We start from the raw sequence: 23,839 nt of genomic DNA, 5'->3' as shown, positions 1-23,839 counted from the left end.
CTGGTGTGCCTGTATGCTTACAGCGCAGTATTGGGGTGGGAGTTACCCGATTTTCCAGGTGTTGTGTGTCTCAGTTCCCCTGGCTAGGAAAACGGATCCCCTTCCCCCTTGCGCTTCCAGGTGAGGCGATGCCTCGCCCTGCTTCAGCTCTCGCTGGTCAGGCTGCAGCAGCTGACCAGCACCGATTGTCCGGCACTCCCTAGTGAGATGACCCCAGTACCTCAGTTGAAAATGCAGAAATCACCGGTCTTCTGTGTCGCTCGCGCTGGGAGTTGGAGACTGGAGCTGTTCCTATTCGGCCATCTTGCTCCGCCCTATCAATGGATCTTTTTTTCTTTTCTGACTGCTTTCAAGATTTTCTTGCCTTTAGCTTCCAGGGGTTTGATTATCATATGCTTGAATGTAGTTTTCTTTGTGTTTATTCTTCTTGGGGTTCATTGTATGAGTTTCTAGGATCTCTAAGCTTATGTTTTTTTAACAAATTAGGGAACATTTTGGCCATTGTTTCTTTAAATATTTTTCTCTATAATTCTCTCCCTCCTATTCTTCTGGGGCTTCAATTACATGCAGATTATACCACATGATATTGTCCTACAGGTCACTGAAGAACCATTATGTAAATTTTTTTCTTGTTATTCAAATTAGGTAATTGCTGTTGATTGCTCTTCAAGTTCCCTACCCTTTTTTCTGCCCACTCTAATTTTCTGTCAAACCTATTTGATTAATTTTTTATTTCAAATATTTTACTTTCAGTTTTAGAATTTCCATTTAGTCCTCTTTTATATACATTTAATTTCTCTGCCAAGATTTTCCATGTGTTCATTTAGTATTATTACAATTTTTTAAGGTCCTTAAAATATGTATAACAGCAGCTCTAGAGTCTTTATCTGCTCATTCTAGTATCAGAGTCATCTTAGGATCTGTTTTTATTGCCTATTTTTTCTTTTGACTATGGACTACCTTTTCCTATTTCTTTGTATATACAAAAACTTGTATTGTTATGAACATTATAAATGTTATGTTGTAGAGACTTGGAATTGTTATCTTGCTTTCTAAAGTGCTGATATTTATTCAAGTAGGCAGTTAATTTGGCTAGATTCAAACTCCAGACTCTATCCTTGCTGTGGTTGGTAGCAGCTGAAATCTCTGCTCAGTTTTTACAAATCTTTAACGGTTCCATCCTGGCTGGGCTCCTTAAAAACCTCTTTCAGATACCTGGAGCTCAGAGGTCAGCCAAGGATTTATATGTCATTTATTTGCAATTTTTGGAGTCTCCTCTCGTTCTTGCAATTTCCTCATTTCTATTATTTCCCCCTATTTTCAGCTTTTATGACAGCACTAAACTCCATCCTCTGACTTTCAAGCCAGTAAGACTGTGTTTTTCTTCTTGAGTTATAGCCACTCTACCTCTCATAGTCTGAGAAGTACTTCCAGGCCAGAAATTACACACACATAAATCTCAAATGTTGCAGTTCCCTTCTTTCAAGATCAGCTACCCCCTAGTTTCTGCCTGCTTTCATTCTCAGTGCCTTCAAATAGTTGGAGTTTTGTGGGGGGGGTTTTTTGTTGTTGTTTGTTTATTTTTTACATTTTGTCCAGAGTGTGTTATTATTGTCTTCAGGAGAGAGTCTTTTGTAAGCTGCTCCACCATTACCATAAAGGTGATACTTGCTATTGTATTACCCTTATCAAAATAGAAGATATTCGCTACTAATATGTCCATTTTAATTGCTCCTTCCCAGAAAGTTTTAAGTGATTATTTTTTAAAACATTCTTTGCTCTTTTTCTTCTTCAATTGAGATAATAAGACAGAACTAGATGAGCTTTGAATTGCATAATGCCTTCAGGATAGTGTACAAATAATTACAATATATGTTATAAATGTAACAAGATAAGTAAAAAGAAAAACTATAGAAAATCAGAGGAAGAAGAGATCAGAAGTGATTTCCTACAGGAGATTACATTTAAGCTAGTTGTTAAAGGGTGACAAGAATTTAATAGCAGAGTCTAGAGGAGAAGAATATTCTAGAAGGAACATTATAAGAAATGCAAAAAAGTGATAGGTGAGGCTCAAGCCTTACTGATTATATGTATAATTTATCACTTAAAATCAATACTTAAAAGTTCATGGCATGAACATACTGCTGTACTCAACAACATGGTGAATCTCACAACCAGTTTTGAAAGAAAAAAGTCAGATACAAAAGAATACCTACTGTAATAATCTATTTATATAAAGTTTGAAAACAGAAAAACAATAGGTGGCAATAGAATTCAGAATGCTGGCTGCCTTTGAGTTGTGGTAGTAACTGGGAGGGAGCAAAAGAGGGGCTTCTGGTGCCTGTAATGCTCTACTCCTTGCTCTGGATACTAGTTACCCACAGTGTCACTTGGTAACAATTCATCACTTTTGCCTTTTAAAAATTGAATATTGTGGCTGGGCATGGTGGCTCACACTGGTAATCCCAGCACTTTCAAAGGCTGAGGTGGGAGGATCACCTGAGCCCAGGAGTTTAAGACTAGCCTGGACACCATGGTGAAACCTCATCTCTGCACAAAATACAAAAATTACCCTGGCCTGGTGGTGTGCACCTGTAGTTCCAGCTACTCAAGAGGCTGAGGTAGGAGGATTGCTCGAGCCCAGGAGGTCAAGGCTGCAGTGAGCTGTGATTACACCAGTGCACTCCAGCATGGGCAAGAGAGCAAGACCTTGTCTCAAAAAAAAAAAAAAGAAAAAAAGAAAAAAAATGTTGTACTTCAATAAAATGTTTACATAAAAAAAACCCATTCCTGGTGTGAAAAATAATTTATGCAGTACATCTCCATATATTAATTCATTAATTCCTCACAATAGCCTTATGGAAGAACAGTGATGGTGAATTTTATGTAAAATAAGATTCTATAAATTCAAAATATCATGATATAAAATAACAAAGTCTTGCTTTATTTTTATTTTATTTTTTTAGAAACTGGGTCTCTCTGTCACTTAGGCTGGAATGTAGTGGCATAATTATAGCTCACTGCAGCCTGAAACTCCTGGGCTCAAGCAATCCTCTCACCTCACTCAGCCTCCCAAGTAGCTGAGATTGCAGGTGCATGCCCAGATAATTTTTTTTATTTTTTGTAGAGACTGGATCTCACTATGTTGCTTAGTCTGGTCTCGAACTCCTGGCCTTAGGCAATCCTCCCACATCACCCTCCCAAAGCACTGGGATTGCAGGCATGAGCTGCTGCACCCAGCCAAATTCTGGCCTTATACATAAAGGTTGAAATAATTCAAATTTGAGTGAATTTTATACATATATATATACATACACACACACACATACACATATATAGTGAATTATATGTGTGTGTGTGTCCTGTATTATTTAGTATATGAGTTCTGAAAATATAGAAAATAATAATAGATTAAATACAACCATAGTTAACAGTTTGAGCATAGCAGTTTGTGGCTCATCTGACAGTTCTACAATGTCAGGTCCATACACACTTTCCATCTGACTGCTCTGACCTCCTGGACAGGCATCTTGTGATCTCAGATCTTGTGGCCAGAACCTTGTCTGAAAGCCACAGAAAGCTGCAAGGCAGTTTGGGAGATATAATTTCTGGCTAAGTACTACATTGGATGTCAGCCAGCAGTCTTTGCCATACCTGCCATTCTTTGCCTGTCTTGAATTATGTGAGTTCAGAATTATGAAATGCTTCCAGAAACAGATCCTTTACATAAAAATTACTTGCACTGTAGATAAGAGGATTCCTGTTTTACGGAAGATAAAACAGACTCAGAGAAGTTAAATAACATACACTCTGCACTTTGCTAATTAGGTGACAGAGCTAGGAATCCAATCCAGTGCTCCAAGCCCAAGATTCTTGCCTTTACTATAGATGCCTCCCCAGGGAATTTTCTTCTGTCTCCAAGAATGCTGCTAAACCTGACCAAGAGGAATTGAGACTCCTACTGTAGCTAAGTTAAGTGGCACCAAGAAAGAACTGAGAAAGCTGGCAGAGTGGTAGGACATAAGGGTAGAGCTAGTGAGCTAAGCTGTGCTTGGTGAAAGCATCAGAAACTAAGAAAGTACAGTAAAAACCAAACAAGCCCCACTGGGCCATGAAGCAGTGACTTGCATTTTTCATTCTGCCTCTGAAATTGATAAACCGTATGCTTTGACTATTTCTCCTTTCTGTTTCTTAGTTTTCCTCTTCCATAATATGGGGAGGGGGTTGGGGCAGGGTTGCCGAATATGATCATCCAGGTTGAGCACAAATTCACTAAGCAGAAGATGTGGGAGCAAAGTAGAGAGGTACAGCATAGCTCGAATCCTAACCTATCCCGACCCTCCAGGTACTACCAGCAAATTGTAAAAATACTGAGATTCTCAAAAATACTGCAAAATCTGGAAAGAAGACAATCAAGCAGACATCCTTATTTTTTCTGTCTTCTGACTACAGAGACTTTTAAGAAACGTGAAATTGGAAAGTATATAATGTGTCTGACACTTTCTGAGAAAAGTAAAGTCTTCAGGACTCTATGAAAATATTCCAGAGTGCTTGGGGGTTGAAGGTAGGGAGAGATGGCCTTATCTTCAACTAAGTAAGCAAGCCCTGATAGAGGATGTTTATCAAGATCTGAAGAGAGGCAAGAGAGCCTAAAATCTTTAACAAGGACTGCATACCTCAACAGAGGCTTCCCCCCTCCAAGCCCTCAGGTAACAGAAAGGTAGAAAAAACCCAGAATGCCCAGTTCTCACATGTTGCTGGGGGAGATCACACACTGGTACCAAATAATGGGGGAGGAGATTCTACATCACAGCAAGTAGAATGTCTGGACAGAGCTACCCAAGTATGCACAAGGGAAAAAAAAATGATATGCTCACTATACGGATTTCCTGTGGTCTTTGCATTTTCTCCAAGTCAGTATTTCACCCACAGCTAACGAAAGCAAGGGAGGGGAAATGGAAGGGAGAATTATGGGCTGCAAAAGACAAAGTCTAATGTAGCAACAACATAAATGAAGGAACAGAAGGAATTTTCTCACAATTTCTTCACATTATGCTACAACCTAATAAGAATATAAATTAAAATGAGCTCAAACATGAGATGATAAAATAGCAGAATAAAAAAAGGGAGATTGCAGATATAAGGAAACAAATTGAATACCAGAATACTTTATGGAACTCATAAATAAACTATAAATACAATGAACATAACAAACATTGCTGAATATTAAAATACTGACATAGAGAAAAGACTGTAAGTACAGTAAATGCAGAAGAAAAAGACAAAGGAGTTTAATTAGAAGCTAATAGATATACCTATTAGTTTGGTACAAACTATAACAAAGAGATCCAAAAATATAATGACTTAAATAAATAAATTTATTTATCACTCTCAAAACAGTCCACGAGAGAGAAGTCCAAGACTGGCAGGACAGCTCTGCTGCACACAGTCATTCAAGATATGGTTTTTTTCATCTTGATCTCCATCAGCTCCTCATTACAGTAGTTACAGGACATTCTAATCCCGAAGGTGGAAGCTGGCTCCTCTCCATACCTACATTTCAACCCACAGGAAGGATGATAATAGTACTGCCAAGCACTCTGTGGACATGACCCAGAGGTTACACAGATCATTTCTGCTTATACCTTATTGACCGGAATTTGGTCATTTGTCCACATTTAGCCACAGGGGATGCTGGGAAATGTATTCTGTAAGTGGACAGCCATGTACTCAGCTGAAACTCAGGATGTACTATTCTACAAATATTTTTTAGGTAAATATTTGGATTTCAAAGAGAGAGAATGCTTCAGACATCCAGATGAAAAGAAAGTAAATCACCTACCAGGGGTGGAAAAGCAGATGGCTGTCAGACTTCACAATAATTCTCATTGTGGAAGAAAATGGTGCAATGTCTACAAAATTTGGTGAAAAGAAAGAATGACCCCAGATGTAATTCAAGTATAACTTGCATTAATTCTAGTAAAGTACACATGAACACTTGTTGGGAAAAACTGCTTGATAACCAAAGCTAGCCAATTAAGAGATCAATCAAAGAGCTCAAGCAGAGAATCCATGACAAATGAACTATTTGTGAGCACTGGACCCGTTTACATGTAGAACTGATACTAAGCAATCTTAGAATTATGGTACCAAAACAGAATGGGAACATTATAAATCTGGATGGTATAAAAATAATGATACAATCAAGATTGGGGAGGTGAGGGAGTGGAGATCAGGGCATCAAGAGAGTTCTAATTTTCTCACCATTTGAAGCTAAGATATAGTATCCAAAATGAACTCATGCGGTAAATAGATCTAAACGTTTTTCAGAATCAACTTTATTTAACTCTAGAGCAGGGGTACACAAACTACTGCTTGAGGGCCACCTGTTTTGTACATAAAGTTTTGTCCATTTTGGCTGTTACAACAAAAATACGATAAACTGGGTGGTTTATAAACAACAGAAATTTATTTCTCACAGTTTTGGAAGCTGAGAAGTCCAAAATCAAGCTGCTGGCAAATTTGGTGTCTGGTGAAGACCTGTTTCCTGGTTCATAGATGGTACCTTCTCTCTGTGTCCTCACATGATGGAGGGGACATGGCAGCTCTCTGGGGTCTCTCTTTATAATCCCACTCATGACGATTCCATCCTCACGATCTAACCACCTTCCAAAGGCCCCATCTCTTAAAAGTATCACGTTGGTGATTAAGTTTCAACATGTGAATTTAGGGGGGACACTAACATTCAGACCACAGCATACAGCTTCACCCATTTATTTACACATTGTCTGCCTGCTGCTTTTAACTACAAAACAACAGATCTGAACAGAGCCTTCATGCCTAAAATATTTGTTATTTGGCCCTTTAAGGAAAAATTTGCCAGACCTTGAAGAGGCATCATTTTTAATTCAGAGAAATCTTGTGGTAAAGAAATATTTATTTGAAGTTTAGTAATGTGTTAGGTTTAATGCAGCCTTTTTTCCTCATGTAAAATTAATAACATAAGTCCTATTTTTTATACAAGGATGTATTAATCATTCTAAAGATGTCAGGGATGATGGATCACCTGATGATATTTGCCTTGATTTTGTAAACTTTTGTCTTTTGTATTTCTACACTGCTTGAAATCTTTATAATGGGCATACATCATTTTTATCAAAATAATAAAATAGAGTGGTTTTCCTATTTGAAAACACTGGAAGCAAATATGCCAAAATATTAACAGTAGTTAATTCTGGCTGATGGGAATATGATTGCTGTTTTCTTCTTTAAGCTTTTCTGTATTTTTTACATTTTCAAAATTTTTCGGCTGGGCGCATTGGTTCATACCTGTAATCCCAACACTTTGGGAGGCCAAGGCAGGAGGATGGCTTGAGCTCAGGAGTTCAAGACCAGCCTGGGCAACATTAGTGAAACCCTGTCTCTACAAAAAAACACAAAAAATTAACCAGGTATGTTGGTGCACACTTGTGGTCCCAGCTACCTGGGAGGCCGAGGTGGGAGGATCACCTGAGCTCAGGAAGTGAAGGCTGCAATAAGCTGTGATCATGCCACTGAACTCCAGGCTGGGTGACAGAGTAAGACCCTGTCTCAAAAAAAAATTTTTAAGCTATTATAGAAGATTTAACATCAAGTGATAAAGTTCCGAATTCCAGTTGAGGAAATAATAATGAAAAACTAGCTAGAAGGGACATTGTTCTATTTATAATATGATTTACATTATATCATATTATACAAACAACAAAGTATGGTTGCAGAACAAAATATAATAAAAGCATGACAAAAGAAGCAGCCACAGCAGATGATATTTGAATCCTTTCAGGCGATCAGCACATTCATAAAGCTGGTTTCTTTCATTTACATCAGTTTCAGTCTACCTTTCCAGTCTCATTCCCCCATCCTACCCTCCTCATACCCATACCCTATACTCCAGTCACATAGAGCTCCTCCTCATCAGTGAAATCTTTATGCATAAAACATGCTATTTTGCACCATTGCTACCACTTTTTCTACCTATAACTGCATCCTCTTCTCCACCTGATATAATTTAGATCTTTCTTTAAAATGCAATTTAAATATCACTTACTGCAGTACATCTTAACTTTGGCTGTGCATCAGCATCACCTTGGGAGCTTTCTAGAAATACTGAGGCCCAGGCCTCAGCCCACCTAGTCTGAGTTAATTGCCCAGGGTTGGGGCCCAGGCAGCAGTCTTTTTAAAAGCTCCCTGTGTGATTCTAATGTACAGCCAGGGCTGAGAGTCGCTGCAAAGCCTTCTGCAATACAAGCAGGCAGAGTTAATTACTCCCTGTTCTATACTCCTACAGCCCTTAGCTTTTCCATTGCTCATGAAATTTAATGCTCATCGTGTTAAAGTTAGTGTTATATAGTAAGTGCTCAGTAAATGCTGAAGGTCGTTTCATTCCTTCACCCTCCCACCAAGCATACGCAGAAGTGGTTATCCTTACCATGGAACAGGACAGCAGAGTGGGCAGATGTTTCCTATTCGACGCTATCTGAGAGATTTATTTCTGTCAACGAAAATACTACCTTCCATTCCCCAACACATACACACACACACATACACACACGTGCACGCACACATACTACACACACTGTCACCTCACTGCCTTTTCAGCATAGTTCTTCGATCTGGTTTTTACATTGTTTAGACTGATGCAATTGAAACAATTAAAGCAGTGTTATGAATGTGCTGATTGCCTGACAGAGTCTGAACATCACCTGCCTACTCTCCTCTCCTTTGTGTCATCCTTTATATTGTGTTTTATGTTGGATCCTGCTGCTTTAGCTTGCTAGAGCAGGTTGTCAGGTGTTCTTTGTCAAAGGCTTTCAGAAAATCCAGATAAATTATGCTCTGTGTCCTGAAACTGCCAAGCCTATATTTTACATCATCACAGTGCTTGACAGGTTTATTTAAGTTGAATCTTTCTCTCCTCCTCCGATTTACCTTTGTCTCACTGACCCCTATATCAATCAGACAAGTGGAGACCCTGCCACTTTTGATATTGAATTTCCTCAGCTATGTACATGCCTTCTAGAGCACAGTGCATTGGATATCTCAGCCTCCCTGATTAGGAGGAGATCCTGGAAGCTACTCATGTCTGGAGATGAGGTGGGGAGAGGAGAGCTGAGGATGAGGGCAAGAAACCAAGGTGGATCAGGAAGACCAAAGTCTCATAATAAATAAATCTTCTTATGAGTCCCACACTCCCATTAAAGTGAGGCTGGTAGCACCTCCCTTTCCCCTTCTGACTCACCTGGGGAGACACAGATTGCACTAACAGTCTATTCTTTCCTATTCAAAATACTATTTATATTTATTTACCAAACATCATCAAAGTGTTTGATATTCATGATGTTACCACATCCTGGCAGTGGGGGCCCTAACCCTTTGTCCAGACATTTCTCAGCTAATAGATACTTATTTTGTAAAGTGATTTTCTCCCCCTGGTCTTGATGAAGCTTTCCCTTTGTTTTTCCTTAAAGTCACTATGACTTCAATGGCAATAAGGTATTGTGCCACTGAGTCCAATGGCAAATTTTACTAATGTAAAATCAGATTAATTTCAGAATTGAATAATCTGTGCATATCTAGTATACTGTATGGCCTGAAACAAATCTAATCTTTATGTCTTAAGTTCTTTATTAGTTAAATAGCAAACTGTTACCTAGTTCCCTTGGAAGTTATGCAAATTAATTAATGTTTGGAAAATGACTTGAAAATTCAGTCTATAAATACCAAACAGTTGCATCTTCCCTGCTGAGAGAACCCAGGTAATTCATAAACTCCTATAATAAAGGTAAAAATAGTGTAGTTGGACTATACAATCAAATGTGATTTATATGCAATATATGTAATCTTTAAAATCTAGAAACCATTTAATAGAAACAATTCATATTTCGTAACTGTAATAAAACATTTTATGACTTTAGGAAAAGTAATTATCTTCTATAACTAATCCAGATATTGTGTCTTTGTAACCATCTCTGAGATCTGCAAAAAAATCTACTTAGGATTAATACTGATTGATATGTTTATCTTTTAATTCTTCCAGGTTTTTTTTAACGTTAACACTCTAACATTTATTTCCTGGGAAATTTTTTGGTACAAAACTTTGCTGTATTCAAAACCTCCTCTGTCAAGATTTAGCATTTTTATATTGTAGTCATTAAAATTGAACAAAATCTTAATAGTTCTTTTATTAACTACTATGTTGACTTTATATAGTGGAAACCACAACATGTTAATTGGATTTAATTAACTATTTTAAATTACACAAACTCCTGACAGTAGTAGACAATAGCACAGAGTATTCATGAGCAATAAAATTAGAGCTGATATTGCTATTTTATTAAAACTTAATGCAACTATTCATAACTTTATTGTTTACAAGAAGAAAACTGTGTTCACTATGAAGGCAGAAATGTTTGCTGAAACAAATTTTTGATTATCTAGGTAAAGGTTCCAAAGTTAATCAAAGGGTCTACCGTATCCAACCTCACGGTTCTGCCATCATCTCATCGCACAGATCCCTATTTCACTCCTATACCAGTCTTACAAGCAGATGCCCGCAAAGGTTAGTGATTCGATAGCCATTTTATGTGTTTAGGAACTTAAGAGAAAGAGCATTGAGGTAGCATCGGAGGCCTGAATTTGGACTCTGGCTCACCTACTGATTCTCCTGGGTGACCTCAGACAAGTCAGGTCCACACTCTGGTCTGAGTTTCCTGCTCTGTAAATCAAAAAGTTGGACAAGACAATCACTAGAGTCCCTTCCACCTTTAAAATTCATCATTCTATGGATATAATATTGATTATATTAAATTTAATTTTATTTAATATTGATTATATTAAATATAGATGGTGTTATTACCTATTAAAATGATCATTGTGTTTATGTGATAGCATTAGAGTTTATTAAGTTTCTGAGCAGATCATTTCTGATATATTATTATTCTGGTAGCATTTTAAAAATTTATTTCAATATCCTATTATAAGGAAATATGAAGCCAGAATTAATGTAATTAGTGTTTAAACTATGCATGTTTTAGTCTAAACTCTAGTCTTGTGAAACCAGTGGATTTTGTTTTAAAGCAAAGGATTTCATCTTTATCTCAGTATCTCTAGCACCTAGAACCATATCCAGCATTTTGTAGATACTAAGTGTAGGTTGAGTGAATAAGAAAATGAAAGAATAAGCAAACAAGTGACCAAATACTGAATGTCCTAAGTGTAACCATCTCTGGTATTTAATTTCATTGACCAAAGTGTTAAAGAATGCCTAAGTGGATCCCTTTCCTATCTCAAATATAACTTAGTGAGATGGTCTTTAATTACTTCTTATCTCACTTTCTGTCCATTGGTCTGGAATATTTAGGACCCAAAGCTGGTTCCCAAAGGTTCTTTTGCCACCTGGAAATCCAAAGTTCTCCAGCTTCTAGCTACTGCATCCTCTGTCTGCTGGTGGTAGATAACCTGAGATTATTATAAGTCTCTGGATTTGTTAAGCTCACAACTTTAATATTTATAAACCATTGTTCAGCAATCTTTGTGACATTTGCTTTCTAGTTAGCTTATGTAATATTTACTTCCTGGGAATACTAAATAACACCAGCAGAGTGTTCCCATTTCTTGCTTTAATACCATCTTATATTCTTCCTGAACCAAATTAGGATGAATGAAATAGTGAATGAATGAATGAATCGATATATCCTTCTGTCTGTCTGTCTATCTATCTCTCTACTATGCTTTAGCAATAGAGACAATAAAAAATTGCCACAAAATAAAGGTAAATCTAGAATTTTGGCAACTTCATCCAGAAAAAAAATCACATTTTCATTTCTAAATTATCTTCGTGAGAACACATGGCCTACCATAATATTAGGGATTAATAAATTAATCGACATATATTGCGTACTTGCAATATGTCTGGTATTGTGCAAGACACTATAAATGTCAGGAAGCCACAAGCCACAGAAATATAAATACAATGTCTATTTTTTTTTAGATGTTTCTAATGCCCTTAAATGTTGTTTAAGCCTCACCCCAGATCTACACAGGTCCAGAATGAGGTGAAAGACTAATAACATGCAGAAGAGAGAATCATTTTGAAAATGAACTTTAAACTTTCCTACTTTTCTTGAATACCTGGCTAAATCCAAAAAAGAAAGCTTTGCCCCACCCCTCCAAATGGTTAAGAATACAAGTTTTACATTACATAGACCAAATTTCAGCTTGGCTCTGTGACCTGAGGCAAATTGCTCTCTGTCTTAGAATAAACTCTGAGCTCTATGAACAAGGCATACTTGATCTGGCCCTCACCTACATCTCCATTTCTCATCCCACTCAGCTGTCTTTATACTTAGCCACCTAGGCCTTCTCTCTAATCTTTATCAGGCCAAGCACATTTGCAGATCAGGCCTTCACAAGTGCCTTTTCCTCTGCCAGTAAGGGTCACTTCCTCAAGCACCTGTCCTTTTCCTTCAGAGATTATCACAGTTTATCATAATATATTTATTTTAAATCTATTTAATATCTTCTTCACCACTAGAGGCTCCATGAGGTCTTTCTGGTTCGCCACTGCATCCCCAGCCCACAGAATAGTTCTTGACACCTAATAGGCACTTTATTAGTTAAATGAATGACAGAATGAATGAACTTCTAATTCTTAATCTATTCAACAGGAAAGAGTGGATTTAATAAAACATGGTGTTTTATTAAACATGGATGAGAATTTAATAAAACAATGGTGTTAAAGGATAACTTTCAAAAACAGCTAAAATCATGACTGTCATACAAACGTAAAATGAACACAGGTCAAAGATTTTTATTTAATTCATCAGTTAACAACCGGTTCAAAGAGAATCCAAAGAATGGACACATTTGTAGATCAGGATTATTGAAATAAATTTGCAAATAAATGCAAAATTGGATTTCCCATGAGGAGAATTCCCCTTCACCAGACAGAAATTATTTTCATGTCTATAGATAAGAATTATTTGCTTGGCTGGGCGTGGTGGCTCACGCCTGTAATCCCAGCACTTTGGGAGGCCAAGACTGGTGGATCACTTGAGGTCAGGAGTTTGAGATCAGCCTGGCCAACGTGGTGAAAACCTGTCTCTACTAAAAATACAAAAATTAGCCGGGTGTGGTGGCGCACAACTGTAGTCCCAGCTACTCGGGAGGCTGAGGTGGGAGAATTGCTTCAACCCAGGAGGCAGAGGTTGCAGTGAGCTGAGATTGTGCCATTGCACTCCAGCCTGGGCAACAAAGCAAGACTCCGTCTCAAAAAAAAAAAGAAAAAAAAAAGAATTATTTGCTTTATGATCAGTTATTTACAAAGTAACCTCAATATCTACAGTGTCGTAAGTAGCCTAATCAAAGGCTAGGCTCAGATATTCACTGGAGATTTCAGGACTCTATTAAAAGGGTATCCAGTGATCCCATTTGCTTATTCTAAAACTTAAAAAAAAATATATTATAATCTTTTCCCCTTTTGACCAAAACAATCTCAAAAACCAAAAATTCGCAGAATAAGGCTGGTCTCAGTAGGTTTGGCCTGACAATTTACATAGGTGGAGCAAAAATGTTCATTACCATATAAACTACCTTAAATTTGCTTTGTTGGAAGTTTTTGTAGGGAATCTCAGCCTGAATAAAATCCCCTATTATTTGCTATCCCAAGGCTAGGAAATCAAGCCCAAGAAACTCTGTTCATCAGATTTCAACTGCACGACCTATAAATTTGGGTAAATTTCTCTCTTCTAGAAGTCCTCCAAGTATCTTAAAGTTCTTGGGGCTATAGCATGTAACCTTCCTTACCACTTAAAAGGCTGAAAATCATGTAAGCCATATAGCAGGCTAGTTTTTCTGGGAGGACTTTGTAAGCATTGGCTCTATAACGTATCAACCTTGATTCTTTAAAAGTGACTTGTCAGCCGGGCACAGTGGTTCACGCCTGTAATCCCAGCACTTTGGGAGGCCAAGGCGAGCAGATCTCCTGAGGTCAGGAGTTTGAAAGCAGCCTGGCCAACATGGCAAAACCTCATCTCTACTAAAAATACAAAAATTAGCCAGGTGTGATGGTGGGCACCTGTAATCCCAGCTACTCGGGAGGCTGAGGCACGAGAATTGCTTTAATCCAGGAGGCAGAGGTGCAGTGAGCCAAGATCATGACACTGCACTCCAGTCTGGGCAACAGAGAGATACTCCATCTCAAAAAAAAAAAAAAAAGTGACTTGTTATACCTGACTAAATAAACATTATTCTCAAATATAAAATTCTAGGCAAGGCGTTGGCTCAATAGTGATTTTGCTAATTACATCTTAGTACAAAGAGAACAGCATCGAAACTATGTAAATTACTATATTGCCATGAAAAGTACAGACTGAATGAGAGTTTCTGAATTTGGGAGGTCCAGGGAGCACATTCAAAGTATTACAAGTTTGATTTCTTTGTTTTTGGTAATTTTATGAATATTCAATTTATATAAGCACTTATTTGTCTCTACAAGCCAATCAGAACAGAATTCCTTTAAGAGCCTTTATGATCTAATTTATTAATGCCATCTGGAGACAGGAAAACATTCTACACTCACAATGTGAGATAAGGAACTTTCTGAATTACAGATACAAAGACGTACGGATAGAGTGTATATCCTCAATTCTACCATTTCAGCCACAGATAAATAGAGAATAAACACAGTGGCCAGACACAGTGGCTCATGCCTCTAATCCCAGCACTTTGGAGGCTACCAAGGTAGACAGATTGCTGGAGTCCGGGAGTTCGAGACCAGCCTGGGCAACATGGCAAAACCCCAACCGCAACAAAAAATACAAAATGAGCTGGGCATGGTGGTGAACCTGTAGTCCCAGCTACTCAGAAGGCTGAGACAAGAGGATGGCTTGAGCCCTAGAGGTGGAGGTTGCAGTGAACTGAGATCATGCCACTGTACTCTAGCCTGGGCTACAGAGTGTCTAAAAAAAAAAAAAAAAAAAAAGAAAGAAAAGAAAAGAAAAGAAAAGAAAAGAAAGAAAAGAAAAAAAAGAAAGAAAATAAAACACAAAAGCTTACCAGTCCAGATATCAAAGAGTTGTTCTCCTTCCTTGTGAATAAGAAATTCCTAATTTGAGCTCAAAATAGACAGATGGACAAAAACTAACAAACTATATTCTCTATAAGACATTAGATCATTTCCAGAGATCACCAGATTCCCAATCATGGCAGCTGCCAACAGGGAATAACTTGCCATCCATAAATGAATGAAAAGAAAACAAATTGATAGAGAGTAAAATTAAAATTGGAAAACAAGAAACTTTAAATTAACCTGTGGGGCCAAGAAAATCATGCCTGGGCTTGGCTTCCTTTGAGATACATCATTTCTGATGATTTCAGGTGACCTTTTTGCTCATCTCAGTGGGAACTCCAAAACTGTGAAAGGATGATTTTTTCAAAAGTAAAGTTATGACTCTTATATAAATATAAAATGAACACATGTCAAAGACTTTATTAACTTATTAATTGAGGGAACTAGCAGGATGTTACAGTAAATTCAAAGGACAATCCAAATAGACACATTTATAAATCGAGAGTATTTAAATAAATTTGCAAATGGATGCAAAACTGGCTTTTCAGGGACTTGTCCTTCCACATGTAAGAATTTAAATTTGCATGTGTATAAACAAGAATTAGTGACATTCTTATCAGATTTCTACAAATGAACCTTAATCTCTATGGAATTATAAAATGGACAGTTAAAAACAAAGATGCAGCCTAGCACAGTGGCTCACACCTATAATCCCAAAACCTTGCTAGCCCGAGACAGGAAGATTGGTTGAAGCCAGGAGTTCAAGACTAGCCTGGACAATATAGCGAGACCTAGTCTCTACATTAAAAAAAAAAAAAAAAAAAAAGCCAGATGTGATGGTGCTATTCCAATAGTTTCAGCTACTTGGAAGGATAAAGCAGGAGGTTCACTTTAGCCCAGGCATTCAAGGGTGCAGTGAGCTATGATGGTGCCACTGCACTTCAACCTGATCAACAGAATGAGACCTTGTCTCTAAAAAAGCAAAACAAAACAAAGATGCATACAGAGTCCTGTACGACTATAGGTCAGATAATCTTCAGAGGTTCCAGCATTTCAATGAAAAGATACTCAGTATTCTCTTCTGCTTATTCCAAAGTCTTAACTTTTTCCTTGCAATAGTAGATGGACACACATATGTGTTTGTCTGAAATTAAGATGATTGCCTCAACCAGCACTAAAGCACGGGTTGAAATCGTGCTTATAGTCTTCAGAATTCTCAGAGGATGAAACTGACTCTTGAAATGAAAATATACTGAGTTATAAGGAGACCTGTTTTTCACATCTGCAAAACAGGCAGAGTTCTTGGAAATGAAATTTGATATTTATAGGTGGAAAATATTTGTGAGGACAAAGAATTAGTCTTAACAAGATTTTTAAAGTAGTTCAATCTAGTGTTATAAAAATTAAAACCCGAAGTACTAATTTCATAAAGGTCCTTAAGTGTTATACTCTGGATCAGTAGTTTTTAAGTGTTAAGAGTACAAAAGATTAACCTGGAGTGCTTATTTAACGTATATGTTACTGGGCCTCAATTCTAGTGGTTCTCAAACTTTAGTGCACATGAATATCTCCTGGAGCCTTCAATAATGCAGATTACCAGGCCCTGTCCTCAGAAGTTTGGACAGGTCTGAGCTGGGGCCCAGGAATCTTTGCTTTTAATAAGAAATTCTTCCCCTAAATGAGTCTGCAGTAAGTAAACTGAAGATTTCTCTTTGGATCATTGTTTTACAAGTGAACTATTTTTCAGCTCTCCAACCCTTCAGTGATCATTCTACCGGGTTCCTATAACACTAGACTAACATTCTTAATAGTAATATAGTATAGAGGTCATAAGGTAAATGGAAATAATATTGGTCCCTCTTAGAAGGGACCAAGTTGTGTGCCAAATTCTTCAACTTAGGCCAACTTGAATACACAGTTTGTATTCTAGGATTTTGTTGAGACCCAGAGTTCTTTACTTACTTTCTATTATGTAAAAGAACAAGAAGAAACTGAAGCCCTACCACAAATTTACTGCAAGTCGTCCCCAAGTTTCTAGGTTTCTGGTTTCAATATGGTAGATCCACCTTAACAAAAGTTTTCCCTCTAACAGCAGGCTTTGGTCAATCATTCATTGATTCATTCATTTAATGATATCTCTTATCCTTTAAAAGATTTGGCACCAGCCATGGTAACACAGTATGAATGCTAGGAATTGTGAATTAGTTACATTAATACTAACCATTTTGCCCAGTTGTATCAAAATAACCTATCTGAGCATTAATATCTTCTGGTGATATGAGAAATGTCTGAAAATAACTCCTTATTTTATAAAGCATGACTGATTATACAACAGGGGCATGGTTTCAAGTACACAGATTTCCTTCTTTTGGAACAAAGGATCTCCTTAGTTATTAAGAATGTGTGCCTGATTTCTCTGAATTTTAAAAAGAGCAATAGTATTACCAATGATTGAAAATACCATAAGTATAAAGAAGTTTTAGTTTGCCTTGAAATTATATTTCCACCTTAAAATGAAATTACCTTAGTGCAATTTTATTTCGTATTACTGCCATTGGAAATGACATTTTTCCTTGGGTTAGAATATTACATTTAAATGAATGTGTATTGTAGCTATTTTTTCATGCAAAGGATTAAGGCACTAGATGTACCTTCACAAATAAGATGATGAATGGAGTAAATTACACTTGTGAAATTTATAGAGCTCTGACTTTGTGGAATTGCTTGGAATTAAACTCACATTCTATTAATGTTTCCTTTTAGGGATTTTAAGTATGATAGAACGAGGGCTGATTCCACCAACAGCAAGGATTACCTTTCAGAATCCACCCATTACACCCAGAGCAGCTCCCCTGCACAGTTTTGATGAAGCACGTAAGATTCCAACTGCAGGTAAGACACTCTCGCGTGTCTGTTCAGTTGGGGACACACAGAAATTATCTCTGCCCCAAATCTAGCCTTCTAGTAGCCAACTTTTGTCCTCAATAATAGGACAAGATGAAAGTTGTAATCATCCTGAGTTTCACTTTAGTAAATAAATCAATTGGGCCGGGTACAGGCTCACACCTGTAATCCCAGCACTTTGGGAGGCCAAGGCAGGTGAATCATCTGAAGTCAGGAGTTTGAGACCAGCTTGGACAACATGATGAAACCCTGTCTCTACTACAAATACAAAATTAGTGGACGTGGTGGCTTATGCCTGCAATCCCAGCTCTTTGGGAGGCTGAGGCAGGAGAATCGCTTGAACCTGGGAGGCAGAGGTTGCCTGAAGATCACGCCACTGCACTCCAGCCTGGGCAACAAGGGCGAAACTCCGTCTCAAAAAAATAAATAAATAAATAAAAATAAATTAACTTTAGCCATCTTTGTAAATTACATATTGAGGGTCTGTGTTCTCTGTATGTGTTAGAAGGTTCATATTTTCAAAGCGCTTACAGTTTGACTGGGGAAACAAGATAGATATAATAAAGATAAATAACGATATAAAGTAACATGGAACAAAAACCAAATGGATGTTAAAGCCTAGGGCCACAGGAGTTCAGAGTAATAATTGCTGAGGGCTGAGATAATGGAAGAAGATTTCAAAGAAAGTACTGGATGAAATAGGGTGCTAGAGAGAAGCACCGACCACCTGGGAATCTAGTAACTCTTTGCAGAATCTTGGGCAAACCATTTACTTTCTCTGGGCTGCAGTTTTCCCAGTCATATAATGATAGGTTTTGGCTGAATTAATTCATATTTAATTATTTGTTATATAAATAAGTTTTCCTAATATTTAAAATACATAAATATTTGTTGAGTTATTGTTTTATCCACAGTAGCATCTAGGTGCTGGAGATCCAGCAGAAAATGTCGGACAACGGTTCTGTTCTCATGGTGTTTATAATCTAGAGGGAGACAGGTAATAAGCAGATAAGTAAATGAGAATTTAAGCTAGTGATAAATGCTAGAAATAAAACAATATGGGTTAGAGAATGATAAGGAGGGGACTACTTTGCTTGTGAGAGAAGGGTCAAGGAATGTCTCTCAGAAGAGATAGGAGGCTTGAGCTGAGATTCAAATGATGAAGAAAAGCCAGTCATGTAAAGATCTAGAGAAGAGCATTTTAGATATATGACAGCACAGGGACAAAGGCCCTGAGGACTAAGAGGGAATGAGCAAGAAGGCCAAACCATGAGCAAGGGAGAAAAAGGGAAGAGATGAAGGTGGAGAAGTAGAGAGGGATTACGTGCTGTAGGCTGGAGCCAAGACTGAGTTGTCCTCAATATTTACTCTTCCCTACCTCCAGAGTAATAGAATTGTGGGTCAGCACATGTCATTTTAACTGAAGACATTTCCCAGGCTTACTTGCTGCTGGGTGTGCCATGTGAGGAGGCTGTGGACAATGAAGATGTTAAGCAGAAGTAGGGTGAAAAAGTTCTGGACTGTGCTCTTTAGAGAAAAGAAGCATAGCCCCTCTTTTGCCTTTCCTTCTTCTGGCTAGCTGGGATGCAGATGTGATGATGAAACTTGGGCACGCATTTTGGAGCCAGAGATGGAACTCCATGTTGAGTCTTGCAGAACTGCCCTGCCAACCGAGGACTGTCTTCCTTTGAACTGTGTATGAGAGATAAAGAACCCTTAATTTATTTAAACGACTCAGTGTATCTTTAAGATCTTTCTTTTTAAATACATTAGACTATACTAGAATCAGCATGGCAGCCTTCCAAACCACAGTGAAGAGTTACATTTAATTCTGCTAACAGAGAGAACCCACTGAAGGATTTAAACAGAGTATGGGATGATCTGATGTATGTTTTAATAACTGTTTTGCAGATAACAAATCATAGTGGGAGCTTGGAGAGTAGTTAAATGACTATTGCCGCAAACCAGGTGAGAAATAATGGTGGATATGAGGAGGATGGTATCAATGGCAATGAAGAGAAGTGAACAAATTCAGGTTATATTTTGGTGGAAGCATGAGGACTGACTATTGAATAGGAGTGAGGGAAAGAGAGGCATCAAGCATAAATATATATGAATATATGAATGAATATCTGTGAATGTGCTTCAATTTTGTATTCATTCTAGTGTTGATGGGAATTTTAGTGGTTTATACTATAGAGCTATTAGGAATAATGCTACTATGAGCATTCTTTTTTTTTTTTTTTCTGAGACGGAGTCTCGCTCTGTCGCCCAGGCTGGAGTGTGCAGTGGTGTGATCTCGGCTTACTGCAACCTCTACCTCCTGCAATTCTGTCTCAGCCTCCTGAGCAGCTTGGACTACAGGCACACGCCACCATGCCCAGCTAATTTTTGTATTTTTAGTAGAGACGGAGTTTCAACATATTTGTCAGGCTGGTCTTGAACGCCTGACCTCAGGTGACCCACCCACCTTGGCCTCCCAAAGTGCTGGGAGGACAGGTGTGAGCCACCGTGCCCAGTCATTATGAGCATTCTTGTACTTTCAATGCCTTAATTATTAATTCTTGCCTTTTAATGCACATATGTAGGTATCTTTTAATGCACATATGTAGCCTTTCTATTGAAGATAGATTAAAAAATGGAATTACTGAGTCTTAGTGTTTATATATGATCAGATTTAATAGATACTGCCAAACAGTTTTCCAACGTGGTTATACTGACTTATTTTCCTACTGGCAGTATATGAGTGTTCCAGAATATTCGTCTTTGTCAACACTTGATATTTCTTCAGTTTTTAAAACTTTAGCCATCCTGAAGAGTCTGTTGTGGTATGTCTTTGTGGGTTTAATTTCTACTTTCCTGATGACCAGTAAAATTGAGCAAGTTGTTTTGATAATGCATATTGGTCATTTGAGTATCCTCTCTTGTAAGGTGATTTAAGACTTTAACCCTTTTTTTTTTTAATTGGATTGTCTTTCTTTTTCTTAGTGATTTATAGGAATTACTAGATATTCTGGGTACTAATCTTTTATCAGTTACATGTATTGCAAATAATTTTTCCTACCCTGTGGCTTGGCATTTCACTGTTACTGTTTTTTTGTTTTGTTTTGTTTTTTTTACTTTTCATTTTGAGATAATGGTAGATTCACATGTAGTTGTAAGAAAAAATGCAGAGATCCTTTGTACTCTTTACACAGTTTTTCCCAATAGTAACGTGTTGCAAAACTGTAATATAATATCACAGGTACGATATTGATGCAGGCAAGATATAGAACAGTTCCATTACCACAAGGATTCCTCATAGTGCCCTTTTATAGCCATACTTGCTTCCCTCCAGCCCTACACCCCCTTAATCCCTGGCAGCCAATAATCTATTCTGCGTTTCTATAATTTTGTCATTTCAAGCATGTTACATAAATGGATTCTAAATGGACAATTCTAAATCATCCATTTCATCTAATACAGTGAATTTTAGAACTGGCTTTTTTCATTCAATATAATTCTCTGGAGAGTCATTCAGGTTGTATTAATAGTTTATTCCTTTTAGTCAATAGGTTATATTAATAAATATATGTAATTACATTAATAACTTTATTGCTATTATTGATAATTTAGTCCTTATATTGATAGTTTATTCCTTTTTATTGCTGGGCAGAATTCCATGTTAGAATGTACCACAGTTGTTAAACCATTGACCTGTTGAAGGACATATGGATTATATCCAGTTTTGAGCTATTATTAATAAAGCTGCCATAAACATTTGTATACAGGTTTTTATACACATATGTTTTATTTCTTTAGAATAAATGCCCAGGACTATAATTGCTGGGTCTTATGGTAATTGCATTTTTATTTCCTCTGCATATATTTGGAGCCATGTCATATAGTGTTATAACTTTTGTTTTAACCATCAAATATAATTAGAAAACTAAAGAAGAAAAGGAAAGTCTGTTGCTTTTATCCTATTTTGCTTATCGTATTATTTCTTTTTTCCTAATGTTCCCAAGAGTTTTAACTTTATCATTTGCCTACTATTTAGAGAATTTTCTTTAGCCATTCTTTTAGAGTCATTATACTAATGAAAAATTATCTTCATTTTCCTTAATCTTAGAATGTCTTGCTTTCCCTCTTTATTCCTGAAGGATATTTTCAGTAGGTATAGGATTCTGAGTTGACAATTCTTTTCTTTCAGCACTTGGAAAAAAAAAAAAAAGTTGTGCAGCATGCTTTTGGCTTCCATGATTTCTGATGAGATCTGCTTTTGAATTGTTTTTCTCCTGTAGATAGGTGTTGCTTTTCTCCTGCTGCTTTTAATTTTTGTTCTCAATTTTTAGTTTTCAGAAGTTTGACTATGATGTGTCTTGGTGTGGGTTTCTTTAGGTTTATTCTGTTTTAGTTTGGCCCAGCATCTTGAATCCGTAGGTTTATGTCTATTGCCAGATTTAGGAAGCTTTCAGCCATTATTTCTTTGTGTACTTTTTTTAGCCTTGACCCCTACCTCCTCTTTATCTAGGACTATGATGATACAAATGTTAGATTTTTTGGATATAGTCTCACAGGTCCTTGAGGCTGTGTTCTCTTTTCTAGTTTGTTTTTTCTCTTTTGCTCAGATTGGACGATTTCTATTCTTCTACCTTCTAATCTCATCCACTGGATTTTGTATTTAGGTTACTGTAGTTTTCAGTCCTAAAATTTTCATTTGGTTCCTTTTTATATATTCTGTTTCTTTGTGGAGACTTTCTGTTCCTTTTCTAAGACTATATTTTTCGCTTGTTTCCACACAGTCAGCAATTGCTTGTGGAAGAATTTTTATAGTGGCTGCTTTAAAATCTTTGTCAGGTAATTCTAACATCCTTGCCATCTCACTGTTGGTATCTGTTCATTATCTTTCTTCATTCAGTTTGAGGTCTTTCTGGTTCTTGGTATGATGAGTAATGTTCAATTGAAATCTTAGCATTTTGAATATTATATTATGAGACTGTTTCTTATTTAAATCTGTTTTTAGCTAGTACTCCTAACACACTTATTTATTCCCCATGCATTTAAGGAATAAGTCCAATGAGATGTGAAATAGCATCCCATTTATGTATTGCTGGATTTCATTTGCTAATATTTTGGTTTTGATTTTTGCATTTTTGTTCATATGTGAGACTGGCCTAAATTTATTCCTTTCCTGTAATGTTTTCCTTAGGTTTTAATATCAATGTTAGTTTTGCCACAATTGAGTGTGATCTTTTTTTATATTCTCTGGAAAAGTTTGGATACAACTGGTACTACTTCTTTCTTAAATGTTTGGAATAATTTACCAATGAATCCATGTAGTTTTCTTTGGAAATAGGCTTAGGATTGAGAAATTTTCTTTAACAAATACAGGACTTTTTTGTTATTTTGTCTGTGTCAGTTTAATAAGTTAATTTTGTGCAAGGAATTTGTCCATTTCATCTAAATTTTCTAATTTGTTACAATAAAGTCGTTTACCGTATTCTCTATTTTGTAATGTCTGTAGCATCTGTGATGATGTGCTTTCTCATTCCTATTGTTGGTTACTTCTACCTTCCTCATTTTTTTTATCAGTATCTCTAGGTGTTTATTGATTTTTTGGTATTTTCAAAGAACCAGATTTTGACCTTATCGATCCTTTCTACTATATATTTTTAATTTGATTGGCATAAGTTATCTTTACCATTTCTTCACTTTCTTTGCTTTTAATTTTTTTATTTGTGTAAACTATTGGCACACATGCTTAGCTTATTAAGTTTCAAGTGTTATTTGTTTCTCATATATAAATTGAAGGCTATAAATTTCACACAAAGCCTACTTTAGTAAGTT

General features: G+C 36.9%; 1 protein-coding gene across 6 annotated transcripts in view; it reads left to right on the top strand.

The window, feature by feature from the left end:
• The window catches only part of IQCH (IQ motif containing H), a 255,954-nt gene that overhangs the window by 80,046 nt on the left and 152,069 nt on the right, over positions 1 to 23,839 (top strand). For all 6 annotated transcript variants that reach the window (XM_017851107.1, XM_017851105.1, XM_017851104.1 and 3 more), the window contains exons 6-7: positions 10,477 to 10,597; positions 17,870 to 17,998. In XM_017851107.1, coding sequence (XP_017706596.1) covers positions 10,477 to 10,597; positions 17,870 to 17,998 — 250 coding nt within the window. The remainder of the gene's footprint in view (positions 1 to 10,476; positions 10,598 to 17,869; positions 17,999 to 23,839) is intronic.

This window comes from Rhinopithecus bieti, unplaced genomic scaffold, assembly GCF_001698545.2.
Source record: "Rhinopithecus bieti isolate Rb0 unplaced genomic scaffold, ASM169854v2 scaffold_31548, whole genome shotgun sequence".
Classification (NCBI taxonomy): domain Eukaryota; kingdom Metazoa; phylum Chordata; class Mammalia; order Primates; family Cercopithecidae; genus Rhinopithecus; species Rhinopithecus bieti.
Note: the sequence above shows the minus strand (reverse complement) of the source record. Positions and strands in the feature narration are given on the sequence as shown.